Here is a 23197-nt window from a genome sequence, read left to right as displayed (position 1 = left end):
TGACAGTGAATGAGAGAAGAGAAGGGGAGAGAAAAACAAGAGGAGGGAAGGGGGAGCAAATGATGGCAAAAGAAGGAAGAGGGAGAGTCTTTAACTGAACTTGCCTTCAATGAATCCGCTGTAAGAGTTTTATCGGCAAATTAATTAGAGACCATTAGGCAGAATTTAAGAATGTTATAGAATGAGCCCCAAGTCCCCACGCAACCACGATGGCAACGAGCACCCAGAAGAGGGGCTTGCCTCTGCAACTAACTGGCATGTAGATTACGCCCAATTTAAACCTGGAAGCCATTTCCACATTTGAACTCAAGAAAAGGAAAACCTCAATTAACCAGAGGACATCAATTAATTGGATTCCTTAAGGAACTCAATTGTACAGGGCAAACTCCCCTTTGGAGAGTATGACCCGTGTGTAATATAGATTTAGGCCCATTATCTTTTATCTTCTACCCCTAGGGCCCTGTATAATACAAAATGATATACATGACCATATATGACCCCAAGATTCTCGACAAGGCACAGAATTCTCTTTACAGACTTTGCCCTTTGTACCTTTCAGCAAGAAAAGGTACTAATATGCGGGGGGGGGGGTGTTCATCAATGAGTATTGAAACCAATACGGTCCACGTAGATGTAAGGGGTTTTCTTCTCAGCAATGAGGACAGCAGAAAACCTTATTTCTTGAAACACCTTAACTGAGCTTGTGCCTTATCAGTCATGAGACTGTACTTAAGCATGAGGACATAGGACTCACCCACTGTCAAATGTCAAATTATCTCTATTTTGTTGTTACAAGCAGAGGTTATCAAGAGCATAGGACTGGACACACAGTGAAAGCCCAAATTTCTCAGGAATTTTAAGTACAGAAAATATACACACACTGTCCTAGTTTGAGTACACACATACACACACACACACACACACACACACCCCTTACAGAGAATACCATGGGCAGGTAAAATGGTCTGCTAAAGGCAAACTCAATTGATAAATGCATTACTCTACATTACCCAACAAACAGGTTCTCTTATGGCTTATGAGTTAACTATCAAACTAGAGGCAAGTCATACAGCTCACTCAGAGTAAGTCTGAGGAGGGAAAGGCAGGCTACGTTTTACAGAGGAGCTGAGAGGGAGGGAGCAACTTGTCTCACTTCTTAGAACGTTCTTTAGGGAAATGGAAAACTCAAGTCAGCTTCTGGCCCATGTCACTCCTGAGACATGAAGAGAACTGTGCATGACCAGATGGACAACTGAAGTGCCATCAGGCATTTCCCACGTCCATGTCCTACAGGCATGGTGGGATACCCTCATTCTGAAATCTGCCCTTTTTGACAAATGTGCTGTGCTCCTTTCAATTAAAGGGAAAACCTAGATGTTCAAAACCACCGGCTACATAAGAATCATCCAGAGAGACAATAAAGTGTTCCAAAGATTCTTGAGAACTTTGATGACATAAAAAAAAAAAGGAGCAAATAACAGCAGCTTGTTTTATTTGGGTAATTTTTATTCTACTTCACTTTGGTCACCACGGTGACACTATTCCTAAGGAACGCAGAAGTTTTGCAAGTGAGGCCCTCCCACACTAAACAGTGGGGGTCCTCTCGTGTCAGAAAAAGGAAGTGGAAGAAGAATCAGTATTTTGATAAAGTCCCTCCAAGTACAACAGCACCTCCCTGTGTTCTTCCCCAGGACCAAGTCTGAAGATCACTGAGGGAGAACACAGCTCTGATGTCTCTGAACGGCCAGTGTAGGTGCAAAGACCTGGTCCACTGGCAGCAAAGTGACAGGAAACAGAGCCTGGGAAGCAGGTGAGTGAGGACACACACATTCTATCTAAAGCGCAAAAGAGACGGGCACTTGGAAAGTTCATGAATATGAGTGCTGTTTATTCCATTGGAAGAGATATACTCTCTACTATCACAATTAAGTACTAATACCTGAAGGCAGCAAACACTCTAGAAGGGAAGAATTTTAGAATTCCAATAGAAAATTATATGCTTATTCGAGCATCTAATTTTGCCTTAAACTGTTTCATCAATTTGCTAATTGCTCTTCAATGCTAATAGAAGGTCATATACAAAACAAATAACATCTAATATTAAAAGGAACAAAATGCACAAAATAAAAAATAATCTTTATCTTATAACTAATGAAATACAATACTTCCATATCATGAAAGTGGTTTGACCCACGTTTTAAAAGGCCATCTCCATCTTTGTTGTAGCTTGACAAGTCACTAAAGCTTCAGAATCTAAAATTCCAAGATAAGGAATTAGGAAAACAACAAAGTCAATTCAAACTGAAATCTCCTGGTTATTAACGGTTATAGAAAGAAGATGTAAATTTTGTCCCTCTGAAAATTATGGAGAATAATTTAAAAAGTTTCTGTAGCTGATTTTTTTTAAGCTAACAGTAATACTTTTTTTGTTTTGCAACAATTACTTTAGAATCTGAGATATTCAGTAATATTTAAAAAGATGTTAGAAATGAAAGAAACATTTATGTCTTAAATGTGAAGCAAAATTTGTTTGAGAAACAGTAACATCTGGATTTACCTCAGCATGCAAATCAATCTTATGGATTCAGGATATTCTCTGATTATACCTTAATATAATATCAGTATAATTAATGATCTGCAATAATAAGTAGAAATAATCTAAACTCTACTCAAATTTGAAATTTGTCAGATGCTCTGTGAAATGGTAAACTGCAGGCCAGAATAAAGGCAATACCAAAGTGTGTGTGAAAAGCCTGCATGTAATTGTGGCCTCGTCACTCATAAGCCATACCACATCCAGGACTCAGTTTCACTGGACTTTAGGGTTCTTATCTGAGACCGGGCTGGAAGATCTCTGAATGCCTTTCCATTCCTAACGTAAGATTCTGCCTACACTATTATTACAACCTCTTGGATGTTTTCTTTTTTAAAAACCTAATTAAAAAAAAAAACTAATTTGGGGCGCCTGGGTGGCTCAGTGGGTTAAGCCGCTGCCTTCGGCTCAGGTCATGATCTCAGGGTCCTGGGATTGAGTCCCACATCGGGCTCTCTGCTCAGCAGGGAGCCTGCTTCCTCCTCTCTCTCTGCCTGCCTCTCTGCCTACTTGTGATCTCTCTCTGTCAAATAAATAAATAAAATCTTTTAAAAAAAACTAATTTATTCAAAATGTTTTCACCATTGGTCTGCTACATGGGAGCCCATTGCATTCTTTTAAAGAAAATTCCTTGTTGGTGTCATTTTGCAAGTCCCAGCAGATCTGGATGAGAATCATCGGTGGCTGCTAACATTCAAAAAGAAAGACAGCTAGACATTATGAGCCTCCATATAGATGATACACCACCATCTATGACATTTTAGGGAATATATATATATTTCAAACCTCAATTTAATCAAGCCCCCATATGTGATTATCAATATACACGAACACAAGAGTCAAGAGTATAAAAGAGACGAAATCAGCCAAGACAGATGGTGGGAAATTAATGGACAAAGGACCTCAGTTTGGTCAGTAAAAAATTAAAAGGGAGGGGCGCCGGGGGGCTCAGTCGGTTAAGACTTCGGCTCAGGTCATGATCTCAGGGTCCTGGGATTGAGCCTCAGGTCAGGTTCTCTCTTAGCAGGGAGTCTGCTTCTCCCTCTCCCACTACCTCCCACTCCCCTTGTTTGTACTCTCTCTCCAGCAAAGAAATAAATTAATTAACAAAAATTGTAAGAGAAACTGGAGACATGGAGGAATCTATAGATTTCAAAAGACTTGCAACACATTTGATTATAATCAGATACAAGCCACAATGCATGTACCCCCTCTGAATGCACATTCAAACTAACAAACTATATTAAAAATAGAAGACTATGGGGCGCCTGGCTGGCTCAGTCAGTAGAGCATCTGACTCTTGATCAGGTCATGAGTTCGGGCCCCATGTTGGGTATAGAGATCACTTAATAAAACTTCAAACAAAACAAAACACTATGAGGGGAAAGTGTACACTGACTGTATATTTAATTACACTGAGGAACTGCCATTTTTTTTTTTTGGTGTGATAAGGATTTTAAGACCCCCCCTTTTATTGATACATATTGAAATATTCAAGGCTGAAATTACATGCTATGTGGAGTTTGCTTCAGAATAACATGGGGGAGCACGGGGCCGTGGTATAATTGCAATGGAGTGGCCACAGGCTAATGGATGTTGAAGCTGGGTGCTGAAACCACCAGGAGTTCATTACCACTATTCTCTTGACTTGTGTATGTCTTAGAAATGCTCTACAATAAAAACCTCTGTGAAAAAGTACCTTTAATATTCCATAAATTGCATAAAATACAATAGTGTTTTCAAATTCAAACATGGAGCAAAATGTTTCTGCTACTACATAGCTATGAATGTTCTCATCTGAGGTAAAAGGTTTAAATAACATTTCAACCAATACAATTGCTGTAATTCTTTCCTTGACAGATTGGACTACCCTGAACAAAGATCTAAAGTTTGGAGATTTTCATTACCAACCACCATATATAAAAATACATCAGGGTAAAAGAAAAGCAAGTTCAAGGAATTTGCACCTGTCATTCAAAGATCAAAAGGCCTCCTTCGAGTAAAAAAGGATTCAGCAAGTGCTTATTGAACACCTGCCACGTGTCAAGCCGTCTGGGCACAGCTCCTTAGAAATATAATGCCAGGTTTCTTGTATTACATTCATTCATCAGTTGACAAAATTCAACTTAATAACTATGCTCAAATACTTTCCAGAAATAGAAATGTAAAAAGTACAAATACCAAATAATTATGTGCACATATAGGGGTGTGTGTGTATGTGTGTGCAACAAAGATATATACAAGGATACAATGTATACAAAGTTTTCTTTATATGTACCAGGACACAGATTTGACCTGTCTTAAAAAAACTCAGCCTGATGTCTAATAGCATTTAAATTAAGAGCATTTTTCATCTGAAGCCACAAGGCTCTCTAAAAGTTACCAAAATGGCATAAACATTAGGAATACTAAGTGGACTGGTCTAACAAAGACCTTAAGTACAGTTTAGCTCGTACCAATGTAAAAACCTAGATTTCTTTTGTGCATGAACTAACTTTGTCTTTCTCAGTTTTATGATAGAAGTAAATAGGTATTTCCTACAGTTACACAAGATGTTATCCTTGGGGAAAACTGGATGAGCAGTACATGGGATCTCTCTGTACAGTCCTGGGTTTGTTGTTGGTTTTTTTTTTTCAACTTCCTGTGACTCTATAATTCCTTTAAAATAAAAAAAATTTTAAAGTAAAGCATACGCAAACTACTGATGGCATTCTCTGCGAATAGGGAATAAACAGAATCATTCTAAAACCAAAGGTTCTGTTTAGACAAATCCTACCAGTATACCTCACTTCTGTACGTGATCTGGGCTGCATTTTATACATTCTACCATCCTGACAGACATTGTATCATCAGAGTGTAAATAGCTATGGAAAAGTCTGAATGCTGAGAGATGCTATTTCTCTTTCAGGGGATTACTTCTATTCAGCAAGCCCTGGGGACATTATCATCACATCTGCTTTTGTATGAAGTCCTTGGTGACCACCATTGTTCCCACAACCTAACAGGACTGGCCTTTCCACCGTTTTCCTCAGACACATGGAGCACCTGGGGCACCTTCGTGAACTTCCGGTTTGTGTACTCCCTTTCTGTAATGTGAGCTCACTGATGGCAGGGACTTTGTATCTTCGGTGTCTTGTGGAATATCTCAGTAACAACAGGGGCTCAGCAAAGGCTGAATGAATGAGGAATAGAAGAAAAGAAGGAAGGAAGGAAAGAAGGGAGGGAGGGAGGGAGGATATGGGTAGACAGATGGAGAGATGGAGAGATGGGCCCTCTTGTCCTTAACCATATATACAGGAAGACTGCCAAGGCCATGTAGTTACCTCAGAATCATCCATCTTTGTTAGGAGATAATGCCTCTTCAGGAACCTCAAAACCCCTCAATAAGGGACAGGTTCTGTAGTAACTTAACATGGCTGCTGAAACTTTTGGGCTCTCCTAGTTCTGAAATGGAGGGCTTTTAACTGAATGAGTGTTGGTGGAACACCTTTCCAAGAGAAGCAGCCCCTGAACATGTGAAGGAAGGCTAAGTGCCCAGAGAGACCATTCCACTCAGTCTCCTAACCTCCTGTCCCAGAAATTCCAGCACTATGCACTTTGAGCCAAGGGGGGCAGGCAGGCTCAAAGGTCCATATTGAGTTAGAGCAAGAGGAGGCAGTTTATTTCAATAGTTCCAAAATAAAGAAGGCACTACTTCTTTGCCCCTCCTGCTGTGAAAGCATAGCTAACATGGCAGAACACCGAGAAGTCAAGGTTCTCCCAGAGAGGTTGTCCCATACCTCTCTAGATCTCCTCTTCTGCATCGGTAAAGGAATCTCAAAGTAATTTCCACAGGCAGAGACAAAACGCTTCAGTGAGCAGGTTACCAATCAGTGTACGTCAGCCTCAACATACAAACTGGTTATATTCCAAGAGTTTATCATGATTAACAATGAAAGTGACCATTTATGGACAGCCCCATGTGGGTGAGATGATTTATATAAATTACTGCTATTAGAACTCATAATGGACTTCCCCATAGAAATAACGGTATGATTACCTGATTTGGTCCTCCCTCCAAGAAAGCCCATTTAATCCACAACACCCCTGAGGTAAAGTATTCTTATCATAGGACCCAATTACCAGGTACGGCACTATTCCCATGTATAAAAGGAGACACCAAGACAATCAGAATCGATGAGCAGTTCAGGACCTACAGCAACTCCCATTATCACAAGGTCAAGGACATTCACTGCCCTCCCGGCTGTACTCGCTAGCCAGGCCATGTGAGCGGAGAATAACCTCACCCCAAGCCAGAGAAGGCAGCAGGGGCTCCAAGGTACTTCACTTGCTCCAAAATCACCTCCCATCTTTCCTCCCATAGACCCTCGGATGGAATGGAGTTCAGGGGTAAGGTCCCTGGCCTTGGCAGTAGAGGGAAAGGATACTGCTGAAGCCTGGGAGCCAAGCAGCCAGAGCTGCTGTTTCTACGGATGGCAGGCTGCACAGGCCTGAGCTGCTGAGCCCAAATGAAGAAGGTCATCTGAGCACTTTTCCAGAAGTGGCTTTACCTCCAAACTGGGAGTCTGTCCATCGGACTACTGGTTAAATAAAAGAGACACTTCTAACTTGGGAACACCGCTCTAGCCAGATTTTTCCAAACGGAAAAGAAAGATGGTTCAGTATTATTTGGACAGCACAGAGTTTAGAAAGGGAGGTCTGCAAACCCAAGGAGTGCCGCGCCACCATGACACAGTCGAGCCTCGTACGACATTCACGCCATGACCTTGGCTCAAGACGGCACAAGAGATACACAGACGCCCACGTGGGAAGTTGGGTTAGCGACTGGGAGAACAAAGTTTCCCGGTCCTGACCTTTTGCTCCATGAGCTGGAAAGGGCAGCAGAGAAGCTGGAGGGAGGAGAGCTTCAGGCCCTGGAGAAAGAAAGACCTGGAGTTCGTTCTCACCATCGCAGAAAGACACACATGCTCACCCAAGGTGGGGCTGGCCTCTCAGCTGTCTTGTCAAACTGGTAAGGAAACTGGCACGCAGTCGTCCCGAACACAGCACTTCTCACCACCAACGGTTTTTGTGTGCGTGCGTGTGCCATTTTCCTCCAAGTTCCTCAAAGGATGCTGAGAAATACAGTCTCATTTGGTTCATTTAAAAAATAATGATCCACTTGCAGTGAGAGAAGGGTATGAAAACAGTAATGTGAGCCATAGGGGACTATTAAAATGGCACGAAGGCTGACGGTCACCTATTGAGAGATGGACAGCATCTGCCTGTGCACGCGTGAAGGTGCAGTTCACACCTTTACAAGGATAACCCACTACACTGCAGGGGTGAAGGCAGCACAAGCAGAAGTGTACTCGTGAGCTTCTGTCGCCGTCCCCCGGCAAGGGCTACAGAACAGCGGGGAGGCTGGAGCAGCACCCGCCGGTGCCCCCACCCCCCTTGCACGGGGGACTTCCTTACTTGACTTGGAGAGCTGCTCATCCTGAGAAATGCCCAGGTCATCCGACTCGCCCGACAGTTCCTTGATGAAATTGGAAGGAAACATTCCGGTCTTTCCATTGAGAACGCCTTCCCACCATCCCTCTTCCACCTGCACAGATGCAAACAGAAGAACAGAGATGCAGCGCTCAGGTTAGACACCGTGGCTCCCAGTTTTCTCCCCCATCTGTATGGTGCACAGTGCAGAGCCCACACAGGGAGAGCGGGAGGACCCAAAGCTTACAAGCTGACCGGGAATGAGATCACAGACCTCACAGAATCTTGAGATTCAGACTCAGGAAGGCGGGGTGGGCGGGGGAGGGGGGCTGAACCTGGGGGCCAAAAACACAAGTGGAAAGGAATGAATAATTTATGTTCACTAATGTCAAACTGACATTCGGCATTTCCTTTGGTCACAAAATGAAGATAAGACAGTCGTAGTAGAAGGACCCATGACTCGTCACCAAACAAATGATGGACATTTTCATATCACAGCACAGAAGCTGCCAGCATCTCAAGATACCGCTTGCCCCGAGGACTACTAGGAAGTGGTGGTAGTTACCACACCTGCTGGGGACCTTGTCATTTAATATATGCATTACAGAATTATTTCTTAATTATAATAGGAAATCACACAGATTTTCATATCAAAATTTGCTTTTAAAATAGCTTGGTAGCTATTTCAATGGTTCCCTTTTGTAATCCTGTATTTTAAGCATTTAAAACCATTATTTAACAAGTGACAGTGGCTTCCCTAGACTACCTAAACTACCTAGACAGCCTAACAAAAACAGGTAAGATGCCCTGAGCTAAGAACTCAATGGGAAGGTAGCAGGACTCCCTGCAGGTTTCCGAAGGCTCCTAGAGTACCCTGAGATAAGCGCGACAGGGTGAAGGGAGCGAGGGAGGGCGGCCCTACTGCAGTCCTCTGCGTAGGGGAGTGAGGGCCGGATGGCGGGGGAGCGGGGACAAGGGAGAAGGCAGGTATGCATCTGAAGTCCCTTTGAGGTAGTAACTGGTCTTGAGCTACCCATTAGCTGGGACAAGCAAGAGGAAGGTAAAAAGTCATCCCAAGATTTTGTGATGGAACCACTAACAGAAGAGCAGAAGTCACAAGTCAGAACACCGAGGCGGCTTCTTGAAGAGAAATAACAGGACATTCTGAGAACAAGCACGTACTTGTGCTTGTTACTTGTGCCGTGCAATTTAACAGAAAGAGACCCTGAACGCTTGGACTTGGTTTTTTTGTGTGTTTTGTTTTGTTTTTATCACATGCGTATAACACCAACTCAAACTGATAAGTAGGATTTAACAGCTAAAAAAATTTAAAAAGATAAAGAATATTAAAGTCAAAAAAGCCCAGTTCAAATCCTACTGAAGCTCAGCAGTTACATAACCTCATTCGTATTTCCTACCAAAGGAACCCTGGCTCCTGTCTGTACAATGGGGGTAACGCATACACTCGATCAGTGTTAGAGACAGATGTATTAGGATTCTGTACTAGGGACATAAAACTGTATAGGACATGGTTTTTTCCTCCCTGAAGCAGATGACAATCTACCGAGGTAGAAAGGGCATGTGGTTAAAAGGGAGAGGATGGGTGTGACTAAAAACTAGCAATGGGAGGTAAATAGATGGGGAAAATGCCATGACTTAGCACAAACAAACCTGTTGCACAAAGTCAAGCTCACCCAGGTGGGGGATGCTACAGAAAGGCTTTGAGAAAAAAAGAAATCAAAAATTAAGGTTGGCCTTGAAGAGGAGAAATGGTAGATACATATAAGTAGGGCGGGGGGGCATGTTTGCGAGACACTCCAGAAAGGGGGAAGCTGACAGAACCTGTGGAATGGAGACAATCAGAATGGTGTCTGGAGTACTTGTGAGGGAGTTCACGGGAGGCAGGCTTGCAGAGCGGCAATTATATCTGCGTGATCACAGAATCTTCGGGAAAGAATCCAGACATCTATGAACAACTGTCCCAGTGACTGTTCAATACCACATCGTGGCATTTAACAGCACTTCACTTGAAACCATTCCATGTTTCTATGCCGACTCAACCGATATGTGTTATTCTTTCAAGCAGCTTTTTATAGGATTAGGATGGTTGGGAAAATTCGCCATGAGCCTGAATAGAAATAGTCACCGGATTTGTGGTGGGGGATCCTTTGTGCCTGTCCTGAATGAGGAACCATAAAATGACCTTCTTTCTCCCAGAATCATGGGGCAGGAGGGAAAAACCAAGGGCGTGGACTGCAAATGAGCAGTCCCTAGCAGAATCCCCGACAGCGCAGGGCAGCTGGGCCAATTCCATCTGATTCAGCTCGACAGTATCTAAAACATCCCTGTTCCCACTAATAAGCGGCTGGAGCCTGAGATCCCCGAAGGAGTGAGGGATTGGTTAGCTGCCTGCCGGGAAAACAGGGGTGTCTTTGCCTCACCACACCCCCAGATGCCGATATCAGTGTCACAGCACAGTCTGAGAGGCGTGGCCAACAAGGAAGCAGCAGAGCTCTATCATTAGGCACGCGGTGTGGAGGGACAGGCAGCGCAACCACCGCTCAGGGCCCGGGGGGCTTCATTTCTCATTATAGGTGCCACAGTGGTGGTGGTGGTGGCGGGGCGGGGGAGGGGGTCTGGTCCCTGTACCAGCAAGAACCTTTCAGTACTATCCCTTCTTATAGCCAGCTGCTTTGGTTCTAAGATTCAGGCTAGAGATACGAGAAAAAGAAAAAAATGAGGGTCACTCTCCCACTTTTCCTCTTCAGCAATATTCTAGAGTTCAACTTCCTGTATTAAGATGAGGACAGTGAAGCCCAGAGTGATTACATTCATTCATTCATTCATTCACTCATTCATTCAAAGAGTAAAGCACCGTACCCCACACTCTGAATGAATAAGAATGAAAAGCAGGGAAATTTAGGGGAGCCCTCCATGGGGGGTCTCTGAAGCCCTGATTACCGCACAAAACGATGTGCCCTGCTCTGAGGAGCAAATGGGACCGAGAGACAGGATGCTGGTAGCCACCGTTCTTAATGAAGTCCCACCAAGCCCAGGTCTCCGCGGCCCTCCCTATTTGACCTACATTTAATAAGCACCTATCCGGCACTGCTCCAGGGCCTTGGGGCAGATTCACAGGGGAATGAAACAAACACAGTGTGCTTGAGAAGCTCCTGCAACAAAGAAAGGACCATACAGAACCTGTGCACCTCTGCTTAGAAATCAAGCTTGCTTATGTTTGTTTCTATATTTAAAAGAGAGAAAGAAATGTGTCCCTTTGTAATAAACTGTGGATTATGGATGTCACCAAGGGCTTACCATTTCTGCCCCAAAGGGAGTAATAAAGGGGAACTGATGCCCCCCTCCCCCCCACCGCAACACACACTCATCTATAGCCTGCCGCCGCCGGCAGTGCCTCTGGGCTGAGAACAGCCTCCACCCTGCGCCCCTGAGCCCAACCCAGCCAGATCTGGAGCCCATGGCTCTGTCCTAAGAGAGAACCCTGTCTTCAGTCCAGAACCAGAAATAGGGTAGTTTACACCTGGCTGTGTTCGAGAAAGAAAGACACATAAAAGCATTTCAACAGTTTGCATTGGGGGCCTTGCAATTCCTGTGTCTTCACAATCACCAGCATCTAAGTGGGTTCAGAGCCCAAAAAGCACATCTCTAGCTATTTAGCCCTGCTAGAAGTTGGGGAAGCAGCTGGGCAAATGTCAACACATCCTCCCAATTTTACACACATTATCTACATTTTTAAGGCACTAAAGAGAGAACGCCTGTGGATACAAAGATGACCATGGCTGTCCGAGGTACAGAGACATTCAGAATAGTTTCGACTTAACCAGCATTGAAGTTTTACCTGGTAAACTGTGCTGAGAAAGGGAATAACAGCTTTACCAGGTCTAAAGTCTACCTCAGGGTGTGAGTAGCAAGACAGAAAAACCCATTTAAGGGCTGTTATGGCTTTCTATGCGCAATTAACCCTTTGTAGTCCAAATCTCAGTCAGAGAAGCGGGGCGGAGGGAGAGGCGCACAGGTAAATGAGGTTAGCTTTATTGCTCCCAGAGCTGTTTTACCACTCTTTCCAGAAAGAAAAATGGAAAAGTCAAGCTTTAAGGAAAGGCCCACACCTTAACATTTCTAAAAGTTTCCTCAAAATATATTCAGACTTTATAGGTCTAGAAATTTATCCACTTCCTCTAGGCTGTTCAACTTGTTGGTGAATAATTGCTCAGACTAGTCTCCTTCAATCCCTTGTCATTCTGTGTTATCATTTGTAACCTCTCCTCTCTCATTTCTGATTTTATTTGAGTCCCCTTTACTTCTTGGTGAGGCTAGCTTTAAAGAGCTGTCTATTTTGTTTATCTTTTTAGAAGATGAACTCTTAGTTTCACTGATCTTTTCTATTATCTTTTAAGACTTGATTTCATTTACTTACTCTCTGATCTTTGTTATTTCCTTCCTTCTACCAATCTTGTAGTTCATTTGTTCTTTTTCTAGTTCCTTGAGGGTAGGACCCTAGGAGGAGTTAGTCAGAGAGAGACAAGTACTATATAATCCCACTTCTATGTAGAATCTTAAAAAAAAAAATCAAACTCATGGATGCAGAGAACATGGTGGTGGTTGCCAAAGTCAAGGGCTGGGGTGTAGGTGAAAGAGGTGAAGGGGTCAAAAGGTACAAAATTCTATTTATGAGATAAGTAAATCCCAGGGATATAATGTATAGCAAGGTGACTACAGTTAACAGTAGTGTATCATGTATTTGTAAGTTGGTAAGACAGTAGATCTTAAAAACAACTTTTTAAAAAAAGATTTTATTTATTTATTTGACAGACAGAAATTGCAAGTAGGCAGAGAGGCAGGCAGAGAGAGAGGGGGAAGCAGGCTCCCTGCTGAGCAGATCCCAGGACTCTGGGATCATGACCTGAGCCAAAGGCAGAGGCTTTAACCCACTGAGCCACCGAGGCGCCCCAACAATTTCAAACCATGTATCATTGCTATAACCTCATCACAACATATACTATACATGTATCAAATCATTATGCTGTATGTCTAAATCTAATACAGTGTTTAATTTCAATTATATCTGAATTAAAAATGTATTCAGACATAATTAAATGAGAATTTCCACACTGGCCCTTTCACCCATCTTTGAGAGGTAAGGGAAAGTATTTTCAAAAATTTTTAAATGCCAGAGAAATACTTAGTTTTTAAAGGTTTTTAAAATTGAGGTATAATTCATATAATGTACACGTTTTAGTAGTACAAGTCAATCAGTTTTCATATATGCACCCAAGTAACCCATACCTCTATCAATATACAGAAAGTTCCATCACTCCAGAAAATTCCCCGTGCCCCTTCCTAGTCAATCCACCTCCACAAGCAACCACTTATCTGATTTTCATCACCTCTGACTGATTTCACCTTTTCTAGAATGTCACATAAATGTTCTAACATGTAGTTTTACCTTTTGGATATTGCTGAAAAAATACAAATTGTTTCTAGAAAATATCTTTTTCTATTAGTGGAATTAGTGAAAAAAAGATTTTTAAGGGAACCACTCCCTAATGGCATAAACACCTATATTATTTTCCATTTTAGTTGCTTTAAATAACCATTCCTGTTGATGTGGGGACAGGAAAGCTGGTTGAGCCAAACAGACAAGTGTTCTCTAGGTCCTAAAGGCCGGGGCCAATATTTTCCCCCAATTCCTGTGTAGTTCACTGTCTGATTACCTCTTTCTGGCAAGGCTACAACATTCCATACACATAGGAAAGTGATTTTTTATTCCCTCGTTCTTCTGAGAATAAGCCTATTCTACATGAAAGAGGCCCCTCAAAAGAGAAATCTGCAGAGTAATTCAAAGGGCAATGACTGAAGAAAACATACACAATTTCCATTTAAGACTTCAGCAAATTCTGCCCAATGAGACAGAGCTATATCCATGATTTGCCTCACAGTGGAAAGGGTTTTTGATAGGGTTGTTCTCGAGAAGAGGACAGTCCTGTCCTTCAAAATTGTTACAGGCTAGTCTACAGGTCCCCCAATTCCTAAATGACCCTATGCTAAAGCCTTACTATCACTCCAACTTGGAAATCTGAGCAAAGAGTAAATCAAGCCAACAAGATAACCTTTCTGATGAATCAAGATCCTGAAGCTTTGTCCTGCCACTACTCAAAGGTGACAAAATGATCTATGGGTTTGTGATAATCTCACAAAACCCATATGTAAGATACCTTCATGGGGGTATTCCTTTAAAAGTTCAGTGTAGGAGGGGCACCTGGGGGGCTCAGTCATTAAGCATCTGCCTTCAGCTCAGGTTATGATCTCAGAGTGCTGGGATCGACTCCCACATGGGGCTCCCTGCTCAGCAGGGAACCTGCTTTCCCCTTTCCCTCTACCTGCTGCTTCCCCTGCTTATGCACACTCGCTCACTCTCTCTCTCTGACAAATAAATAAAATTTAAAAATCTTATTTAAAAAAGTTCAGTGTAGGAGGCACTGTCACTTATCTCCTGTGCATTTTGCCGCAGGGGCCAGCTTCTGCTCCTGATACCCCACACCTGCCGCGGAAGCTTCCCAGGTCATCCCTGACTCTGGAGCAAGGCTGTACCAACACCCTGTCCCTGCCCACCCCCCATCCCAGACCAGCCGAGCACCTTACACAATATACCCTGTGCTTGCTGAAAGAATCCAAATACTTCTCATCTTCCCCGTGCCTGTGGTTGAAGTTCTTGTTCTCGGAAGCATCCTCTTCACCTTCGCTGAGTGCCTTTTTGTTGTTGTTGTTGTTGTTGTTTTGGTTGGTGTTTTTTTTTTTCTTGCAGACAGAGAGAAAGAGGGAGAAGCAGGCTCCCTGCTGAGCAGAGAGCCCAATGCAGGGCTCCATCCCAGGACCCTGAGATCATGACCTGAGCTGAAGGCAGAGGCTTTAACCCACTGAGCCACCCAGGCGCCCCAGTGCCTTTGTTTTTAAATCCTTCCTCATTTGTCAGTGCCATCGTTTGCTGCTCTCCTAGCATCCTGGGTTCTTAGTTACCTTCTTAGCTGTGCATATCTTACCCTCCCTGACTATACTGAACATGTTTCAAGACAGTTTCCATTCAATAAATCTCTAAATCTCCATGAACCCAGCTTCTGTCACAGAGTAAGAGCTCAAATAGTTGATAAATCCCATAGCTTTGCAAATCTCTTATAAATACATTTTGACTTGCAAATATGTTGCTTTTATACAGTTGTAGTCTGTTTTGTGGGCTGATGATGCTAATCTAATCACCTTTTCTTCTAATCGTGACGTCCCTCTCCTTAACATGCTCTGTCACCTCTGCAAATTATATCACCAGACATGTCTACCCAAAATCACTGGAAGAAATGACTGTAGAGCAGCCTAAGCATTTTGGATTATCACATTCTAATAAACAAATTTTTATATTAATGTTCTCTCTTTTTTGGAAAAGATAAACCCTTCTAAAGCAAGGGGTGCCTTGATGGGTAAGAATTTGGGTATGCTTGGATTACCTAGTAACTAATCAGCTTTTAAATAAACTTGACTTCTTATGGGCAAGCACAAAACAAAAGGCAAGTCTTTGAAGTTCTTACATCAAGAATGAAATGAGGATTTCCTGCTATTTAGGATCCCTGGACCCAGTTCCAATGTGTGTGGGGGGTGAAAGAGGTTCCCCCACCCCAACAAGCAATTCTTCAGACATCAGCTGGGTATCCTACCATTTAACTCAATTCTGACACTCTCTACTCAGAAACAGCTGCATATCCCACAGGTTAAGAGCTCGGACCTGCAAGACTGCTCTGTTCCCTGCCCCCACCCCCACCCCCGTAGATGCCACTTGCAAGTCCAGATTGTTACCTACCCTTCGGATCCATAAATCAGAGGTTCCCATGATCCCCTCCTCGGGTTCAATTAATTTCCTAGAGCAGGAAATTTTTACTTACCAGGTCACTGATTTATTAGAAAAGGATATAACTCAGGAACAGTCCGATGGAAGAGATGCACAGGTCAAGGCACGGGGAAAGGGCGTGGAGTTTCCATACCCTCTCCAGGCACCACTCTCCACGCACCTCCACATGTTCACCAACCCAGAAGCTCTGAATCCTGTCCTCTGGGGTTTTTAACGAAGGCCTCAGTACATAGGCATGGTTGATGAACTCACTGGCTCCTGGCACCTGATTCGACCTGCAGGCCCTCTCCCCTCACCAGGGTCAGTGGGTGGGGCTGAAAGTTCCACCACTGGCTCCACTGGCAACTGGCCTCTTTGCTCAGGTGTTTCAAAAAGTCACCTCATTAACATAAGGGAAGACACCTTTATCGCTCTTATAGGAAATTCCAAGAGTTTTAGGAGCTCTGTGCCAGAGACCAGACATATATAGTTCTTATTATAATTCACAATATCATAACTGCGCATCCGTACCCACAAAGGTTGTCTGATTGAGTTAAACTTCTGAAGAATTTCAACAGTTCATTGAACTCAAGATGAGAGAACCAAACCCACCTTGTAGGTATGAGAAGATGCCTATGTTTCTTGAAAGTGCAAGTTACCACCTTTGCAAACTATAAGGCCAGATCAGGCTTAAAATCTGAAATGAAAGCCACTGATCTACAGCGAGCCTGACTCGGGACCACTGAAAAATACCTCAAAAACAAACCACAAGGAACAAATAAAAGCAAGAATCTCTGAATATTCCTTGGGCCCCGACTCAGACAGACTTGTTGAGACCAAGCTCATCCAACACGAGAAGAAAAGTGGCTCATTTCCCAGGCTCTGGATAACACAGACAGGAAAACACAGAGGTTTCAATGCACTTAAAAAAATAGGTCAATAAGCCAGGTTTGAAACTCTAGAGGCCCTCAAATGCCATTACTCCTGACAAGCTTGTCTATATACCATCTCTGGTCTTATAACTACAATTTCACCTGCATTGTCCAGTCCTCTCCACTCTGGACAAAAAAGACACAAGTGTGTATTTATAGTGATTTTCTTAAAAAAAAAAAAAGCAGCAACAAGAACTCAGTCTGCTATTCTTCCTTTCGAACTGGCAGCCCAGTTCCTTTGGGTTCACAAAGCTGAATCTAACGATGAGTGCTGGGTCCCTGTCTCTACTCAGGAGACAGAGGAATTCTACGTGCTTTTCTGAGGAAGGTGACTTTGCCAGGTGTACTCAGCCCAGCCAGCCCTGCCTTCAGAATTCCTTCTCTGAGCCACCCTGCGCATGCCCATCTGGGCTGAGCACTCGGGCCTGGCAGTTGGCTCCTGCCAGGCGGGGGTCAGGCTGCATCTACCCAAACCTGCACAGGCCGCTGCTCTGTGAGCCCACCATGTGGTTACATGGCTCAAAAACCAGGTAGGTGTGAAGACAAAGTTTGTGGTGATGAGGGGAAAAGGTAAACGATGTGAAAGTTTAAAAAAAAAAACAAAACCCTGCTGCCAAATTAGGTGCAGATAAGACAATCAGAAGAGACAGGGTGGGGGGCGCTGTACTGCAGAACTTTCTTTAGAAGGAGGGGGTACTCTGGTTGCTTTCCTTGTGTTAGTATCAATCCATTTTAAAGAAACTGATGGAAATCATGAAGGAGGCACTATGGAAGCAGAGAGGATGGAACTCAAACCAACAAACCCATATTCAAGGAAAACACCTTGACCCTATGAGCTTATGGTGACAAATGGCAAATGAATGTACGTTTTTATATTTTCAGGCAAAATTAAATAAGATATAAAATATCTTAAATGGTCTTAAATAAGATATATATCTAACTTAATTAATATATAAAAAATATCATGTTTTAAGATTCTCTACTTGATTCAACACTTTTCAAAAAACCAGTCCATTGCTGCTATAAACATTGGGGTACAGATGGCCCTCCTTTTCACTACATCTGTATCTTTGGAGTAAATACACAAGAGTGCAATTGCAGGGTCATAGGGAAGCTCTATTTTTAATTTCTTGAGGAATCTCCACACTGTTTTCCAAAGTGGCTGCACCAACTTGCATTCCCACCAACAGTGTAAGAGGGTTCCCCTTTCTCCACATCCTCTCCAACACATGTTGTTTCCTGTCTTACTAATTTTGGCCATTCTAACTGGTGTAAGGTGGTATCTCAATGTGGTTTTAATTTGTGTCTCCCTTCAACGGACGAATGGATAAGGAAGATGTGGTCCATATACACGATGGAGTATTATGCCTCCATCAGAAAGGATGAATACCCAACTTTTGTATCCACATGGACGGGACTGGAAGAGATTATGCTGAGAGAAATAAGTCAAGCAGAGAGAGTCAATTATCATCTGGTTTCACTTATTTGTGAAGCATAACAAATAGCATGGAGGACAAGGGGAGATGGAGAGGAGAAGGGAGTTGAAGGAAATTGGAAGGGGAGGTGAACCATGAGAGACTATGGACTCTGAAAAACAATCTGAGGGGTTTGAAGGGGCAGGGGGTGGGGGGTTGGGGGAACCAGGTGGTGGGTATTGGAGAGGTCACGGATTGCATAGAGCACTGGGTGTGGTGCAAAAACAATGAATACTGTTACCCTGAAAATAAATAAATAAATTAATTAATTAAAAAAAAAACAGTCCATACGTCCAAAATCCTCCTAAGAGTTGTCTGGGTTTTTTTTCCCTTTGGAGTAGGGTATTTGTGTGTGTGTGTGTGTGTGTGTGTGTGTGTGTGTAGCATTGCAATACTGTAGAATCAATCTGTTAATCAGTCAAGAATAATAGAACATATTTAGACACATATACATGATATCATCTATCGTATTTTTATTGTCCAATAGATTGACTGGTTTCCAAGTCTTGCAAAACTACGGTGTTACCTCAATCTATCCCTGTGATTGAAGAGTTCTTATTGATTTGGGATGTTTATTTTTTAGTTTCCGGTAGAATGAGAAAATACCCACTGGCATTTATACATCCATTATAAAAAGACATATTTTATAATATGCAGTGACAATGGCCCAGTATCTGCAATATTAAAAAGTCAATTGACATAATGAGAAAACTCATTTTTGATCATATAATTTTTTAAAATGTGGTTGAAAGGGCCAACCTTTATGTTTTATTTTACATAAATATCCTAGGTTACATATTTTTCCTTTTTCCTCTGGGAAGCAAGACCATCATGAAGCGTGGCACTTAAGAGGACACTGGTCCTGCAGCAGGGATGTCCTAAGTCATCTCCGTGCAAAGAGTTAACTAACAACTTGATCCCTCCTCTCCTTCAGTGATCAATGCCCGCATTCCCTACAGCCAAGGGGCAGGGGAGGGTGGGCACTATCTCCCAGGAATGTGTTAATAATTTTCCTTATCTTGCTTTGTATTTCATAAAACATTATTATAACATTAAAGGAAAACTGCTTCTGTGACACAACAATTTTCAATTCTCATTCCCTTACAGTCTTCAATCACACAGACAGAGATGTATTTTACATGGCTGTGTCCTAGTGTATGCAATTTTGTGTCCTGATCTGTTCATTTCTTTTGCAAAAAAATCTTTTCATATTTCCATTTATTCACTTACTTATTCAGAAAACATTCACTAAGGTATGTATTAGGTTTCAGGCACTCTTCCAGGTACCATGTAATTTAAGATAGATCAAAACCAGATCCCTGCTGTTGAAAAGTTCTCAGGTTAGCAGAATTTAACAGAAAATTACAGTACACAGTATTGTAATAAATACAGATTTAAAGACCTCTGGGTTTACCATCTTAATGTCTTCACAATCTTCTAGTTGAATAATATCACTTAATTCACATAACTGTTCTCTCTCTTGATTATTTTTCATTATCACAAGCAATTAACATGTTTCACATATTTTTTTTTCTGTTAACTATTTTCTTTGGATAAATTCCTGGGAGTGAGATTACTGGCTCAAAGGATGTTAGTTCAGATTTTTACAGCTCTTGCCATACCCTGCTAAATAGCTTCATATTAGGATCATAAAGATATACAAAGTTGTCACTTCTCCTTGGTATTACCAAGTCTTAACCACAAAATGTTTTCTTAGGATTCTCAAAAGCAGGACCCATTATTGTCTTAATTTGCATTTATTTAATTAAGAGCAGTGTGGAACATTTCCTCATGGTAAAGGTTTTTTTTTGTGGGATTTGTGTTTATGGCAAATTTATTTACTATTTATTGTTGTTATAGTACCTTTTTAATATAATTTCATATGTGATATATATAATAACTTTTCATGATCATTTATTGTAAAATGTTTCTCATTTGTTGTTCTCTGGGGGGGTTTTGCTGAAGTTTCTTCAAATTATACCAAAATTTTAACTTTTTTTTTTAAGTTAGTCACACTATTTACTCTTTGCTTTGGAACTTCTTGCATGGATTCCGTCTTACCAAATTTGTCCTTCTACCACTAGCATAAATGTTCTACTCTGCTGTCCGTTCATGTTTCACTCAGTCAGCTTTTGACAAATATCTCCTAAGTGCCCTGCTTGGCAACAGGGATACAAAATGATGAATGAGGGACGCCTAGGTATTTGAGCTGGTTAAGCATCCGACTCTTGATTTCAGCTCAGGTCATGATCTCAGGGTCGTGGAGTGAGCTGAGAGTCAAGCTCTGGGCTCAGCTTAAGATTCTCTCTCTCAAAAAAAAAAAAAAAAAAGATTCTCTCTCTCCCTCTCCCTCTGCCCCTTCCCCTGCTCACTTGCACACACACACACACACACACACACTCTCTCTCTCTCTCTCTCCAAAATGGTGAATGGCCTATTAATACAAATTCTCCAAAACTAGGAAATAGGCGATAGGGGTTATTTTGTGTCCTCCCAGTGCCACACTGGGAGTCCCAGTAACTGATTCTCGAGAGATATCTTTGTCTGACACCATATTCACTATGATTCCCTTAGTGCGGATGTTAACCGACAGAAAACCAAAATTGATGAGAAGGATTCTGTTCAGATAGCAATGAAAGTAAATCTGGACAGCCGGAGATACAAGTGCCTTATTCCCGGAGAAGAGACAGCCTCAGAGGCTGTAGTGTACTGCCCTGTGGGATAGTATGTACTTCTGCATCTGCCTTAGCAATCTGAATCAAGTATTTTCTCTCTCTCTCTCATTATAAATACTCTTCCACAATTCTCTTCGAGCCAACCGTACCATCTTGCAGATCCCCTCGTTAATGAGTTAAATAAAACTTTGACGCATGCTCACTTTATGTTTATATGAGCATCAGGGAATCTGGTGGCTAGGCCTCAGATTCCACTTGGACCCAAGTCACAGTTCACTTAATCCCCTCCTTGCCTTCTAGCTTCTTTTTTTGATCATGGGTTTCTGTAAGGTCCAGTGGTACTCATGAAACCAAAGCTCTCGGAGAACTGTATTTCTATATACAGACACATGAGCTGAAGCAGAATGAATGATAAGGTTCTAAGTCTGAGGCCCAGGATTGCCCAGGACAGGGGAGCAGAGCCCGAGAGGCCCATGTCAGTGCATGGTGGGACACTCCACCAGCAGGCGTGGCCCCGAGTACCCAGGACCAAGCAGCACTAAGGGAACGCGGCACAGTGGAGGGGACAATGGGTCTCTAGCCAGGTGGGCCTCGCTCCAACCCTCAGCCCTGACTCTTCCAGGGTCTCTCTCTTTTTCTTTCCTTCTAGAGTCTCTTGAGCCTCTTTTCTCATCCACAAAACAAAGTGCTTGCGATGGGCCACCCGATGGGCCAACGTGTAAAGACCCTTGTCACACCTGTCTCATACTACTAGTCTTCTATAAATGTCCCTTCTTCTCCTTCCTTTTGAATCTACAGTGTCCCCCACGATGAATACTGAATTCACCCTCAAGAGACGGCTCAGGGTCACTCTGTAGAGCCCGAGTCCACTGGCAGTTGAAGGAGAGAAGAGCTGTGCCAGTGGCCCGGGATCTCAGAAGCCCTTGTCCACTGTGTGAGAAAGGCTGTAATTTCAAATGGCCCACACCTGCTCCTAACGGGCTTGGCGGCATTCCCGTCTGGGAACCCAGTTCCTCGGAGAAGAGACTCAGCCAGATAGCGGCTAAGGTCTCTTTAGGCTCTAACATCCGCCACAGCAAGGCCAACCAGGGGCGGGTCCTGAGCGCCCGCGCGAGGTCACCCACCCATCCACCTGGCACACTTACCTCTCCTACCACCTCTATGATGTCGCCGACCTTCAGCTCAAGCTCATCGTCATTCTGGGGCAGGTAGCTGAATGCCACCTGGCAGCGGCGCCTCCGTCGCTCGCCTAAATGGGAAAAGCAAAATATTTAGACACAGCTCTTGGCTTAAAACTGGCTTTTAAAGAGAGGCTTCCTAGGCATGCAGGCAAATTAAGCTGACTTGTCTCAAATATGCTCTCTGGGACATGGCTAGAGGCACGGCAGCTCTGGTCTCAGAGAGAGGCAGTAGAAAGCAGAGCAATGCTTCTTGGTCTTTTAAAAGCTGCTGGGTCAGAAAGGCATGGGTATGAGAAACCGATCCGTTGGTGCAGAAGGCAAGAAGCCCTCCCCTGAAGCGCTGGAGCACATTGCTGCCTTAAACGCTTTTCCACGGATGGGGCTTTGTACTTGCTGCTGTTGATTTTTAATGGAAGCTGATGTGATATGGTAGAATAAAAAGAATGGTCTGCTTCTAATGCTAGCAAGGCAGAGGAAATTTTTCCCAAATGTGCAAAGGAAAAGATAAAGTAGCCTGGCCTTTTTCTTACTAATCATCACCCTTTCAACACGCTGGAACTCAGGCGTGATAAGCAAAGGCTAGTAGATTTCAGCCTGCCCTTGGTGCCATTTCAAATGCCCCACAGGGCTTCAACAAATCCACTTCGGTCCTCTTCCCTCTGTCCCAGGGGACCCATTAGCAGGATCCCTGGCTGCTCACACAGAGCCAACCCAGGCAAATCAAGATAAAAGCCAGAACCACACTTCACTTGACCGGAGGCACTCAAGGTCACAGCATCTCGCTCACCCAGAGGGGCCCAACTGGGAGGCCCTGGCTTAGAGCTGGTTCAAGTACAGATGCGACTGTCCACACCACAGACATGCACCGTGGGCAGAAAGAACATGCATGTGGTATGTGTGATGGGGGTGGGGTAGGGAGACAGATAGGCAGCAGCGGAGGCCCAAGCCAGGGAGAGGTGGATAGCAGAGAAGAAG

The 23197-nt window shown here is 43.2% G+C and overlaps 1 protein-coding gene across 11 annotated transcripts in view; it reads right to left on the bottom strand.

Annotated features, from left to right (window-relative positions):
* The window catches only part of SH3KBP1 (SH3 domain containing kinase binding protein 1), a 340719-nt gene that overhangs the window by 138503 nt on the left and 179019 nt on the right, over positions 1-23197 (bottom strand). For 6 of the 11 annotated variants that reach the window (XM_044234424.1, XM_044234425.1, XM_044234432.1 and 3 more), the window contains exons 3-4: positions 22187-22290; positions 8051-8180 (exon numbers count right to left, since the gene is read on the bottom strand). In XM_044234424.1, coding sequence (XP_044090359.1) covers positions 8051-8180; positions 22187-22290 — 234 coding nt within the window. Of the gene's footprint in view, positions 1-7446; positions 7507-8050; positions 8181-22186; positions 22291-23197 lie in introns of all 11 variants that reach the window. The other 5 variants (XM_044234434.1, XM_044234427.1, XM_044234423.1 and 2 more) reach the window with 1 other exon arrangement.

The sequence above is a fragment of the Neovison vison genome, chromosome X (genome assembly GCF_020171115.1).
Source record: "Neovison vison isolate M4711 chromosome X, ASM_NN_V1, whole genome shotgun sequence".
Classification (NCBI taxonomy): Eukaryota; Metazoa; Chordata; class Mammalia; order Carnivora; family Mustelidae; genus Neogale; species Neogale vison.
The sequence above is the reverse complement of the archived record's forward strand: the minus strand, read 5'-3'. Positions and strand labels throughout refer to the sequence as shown.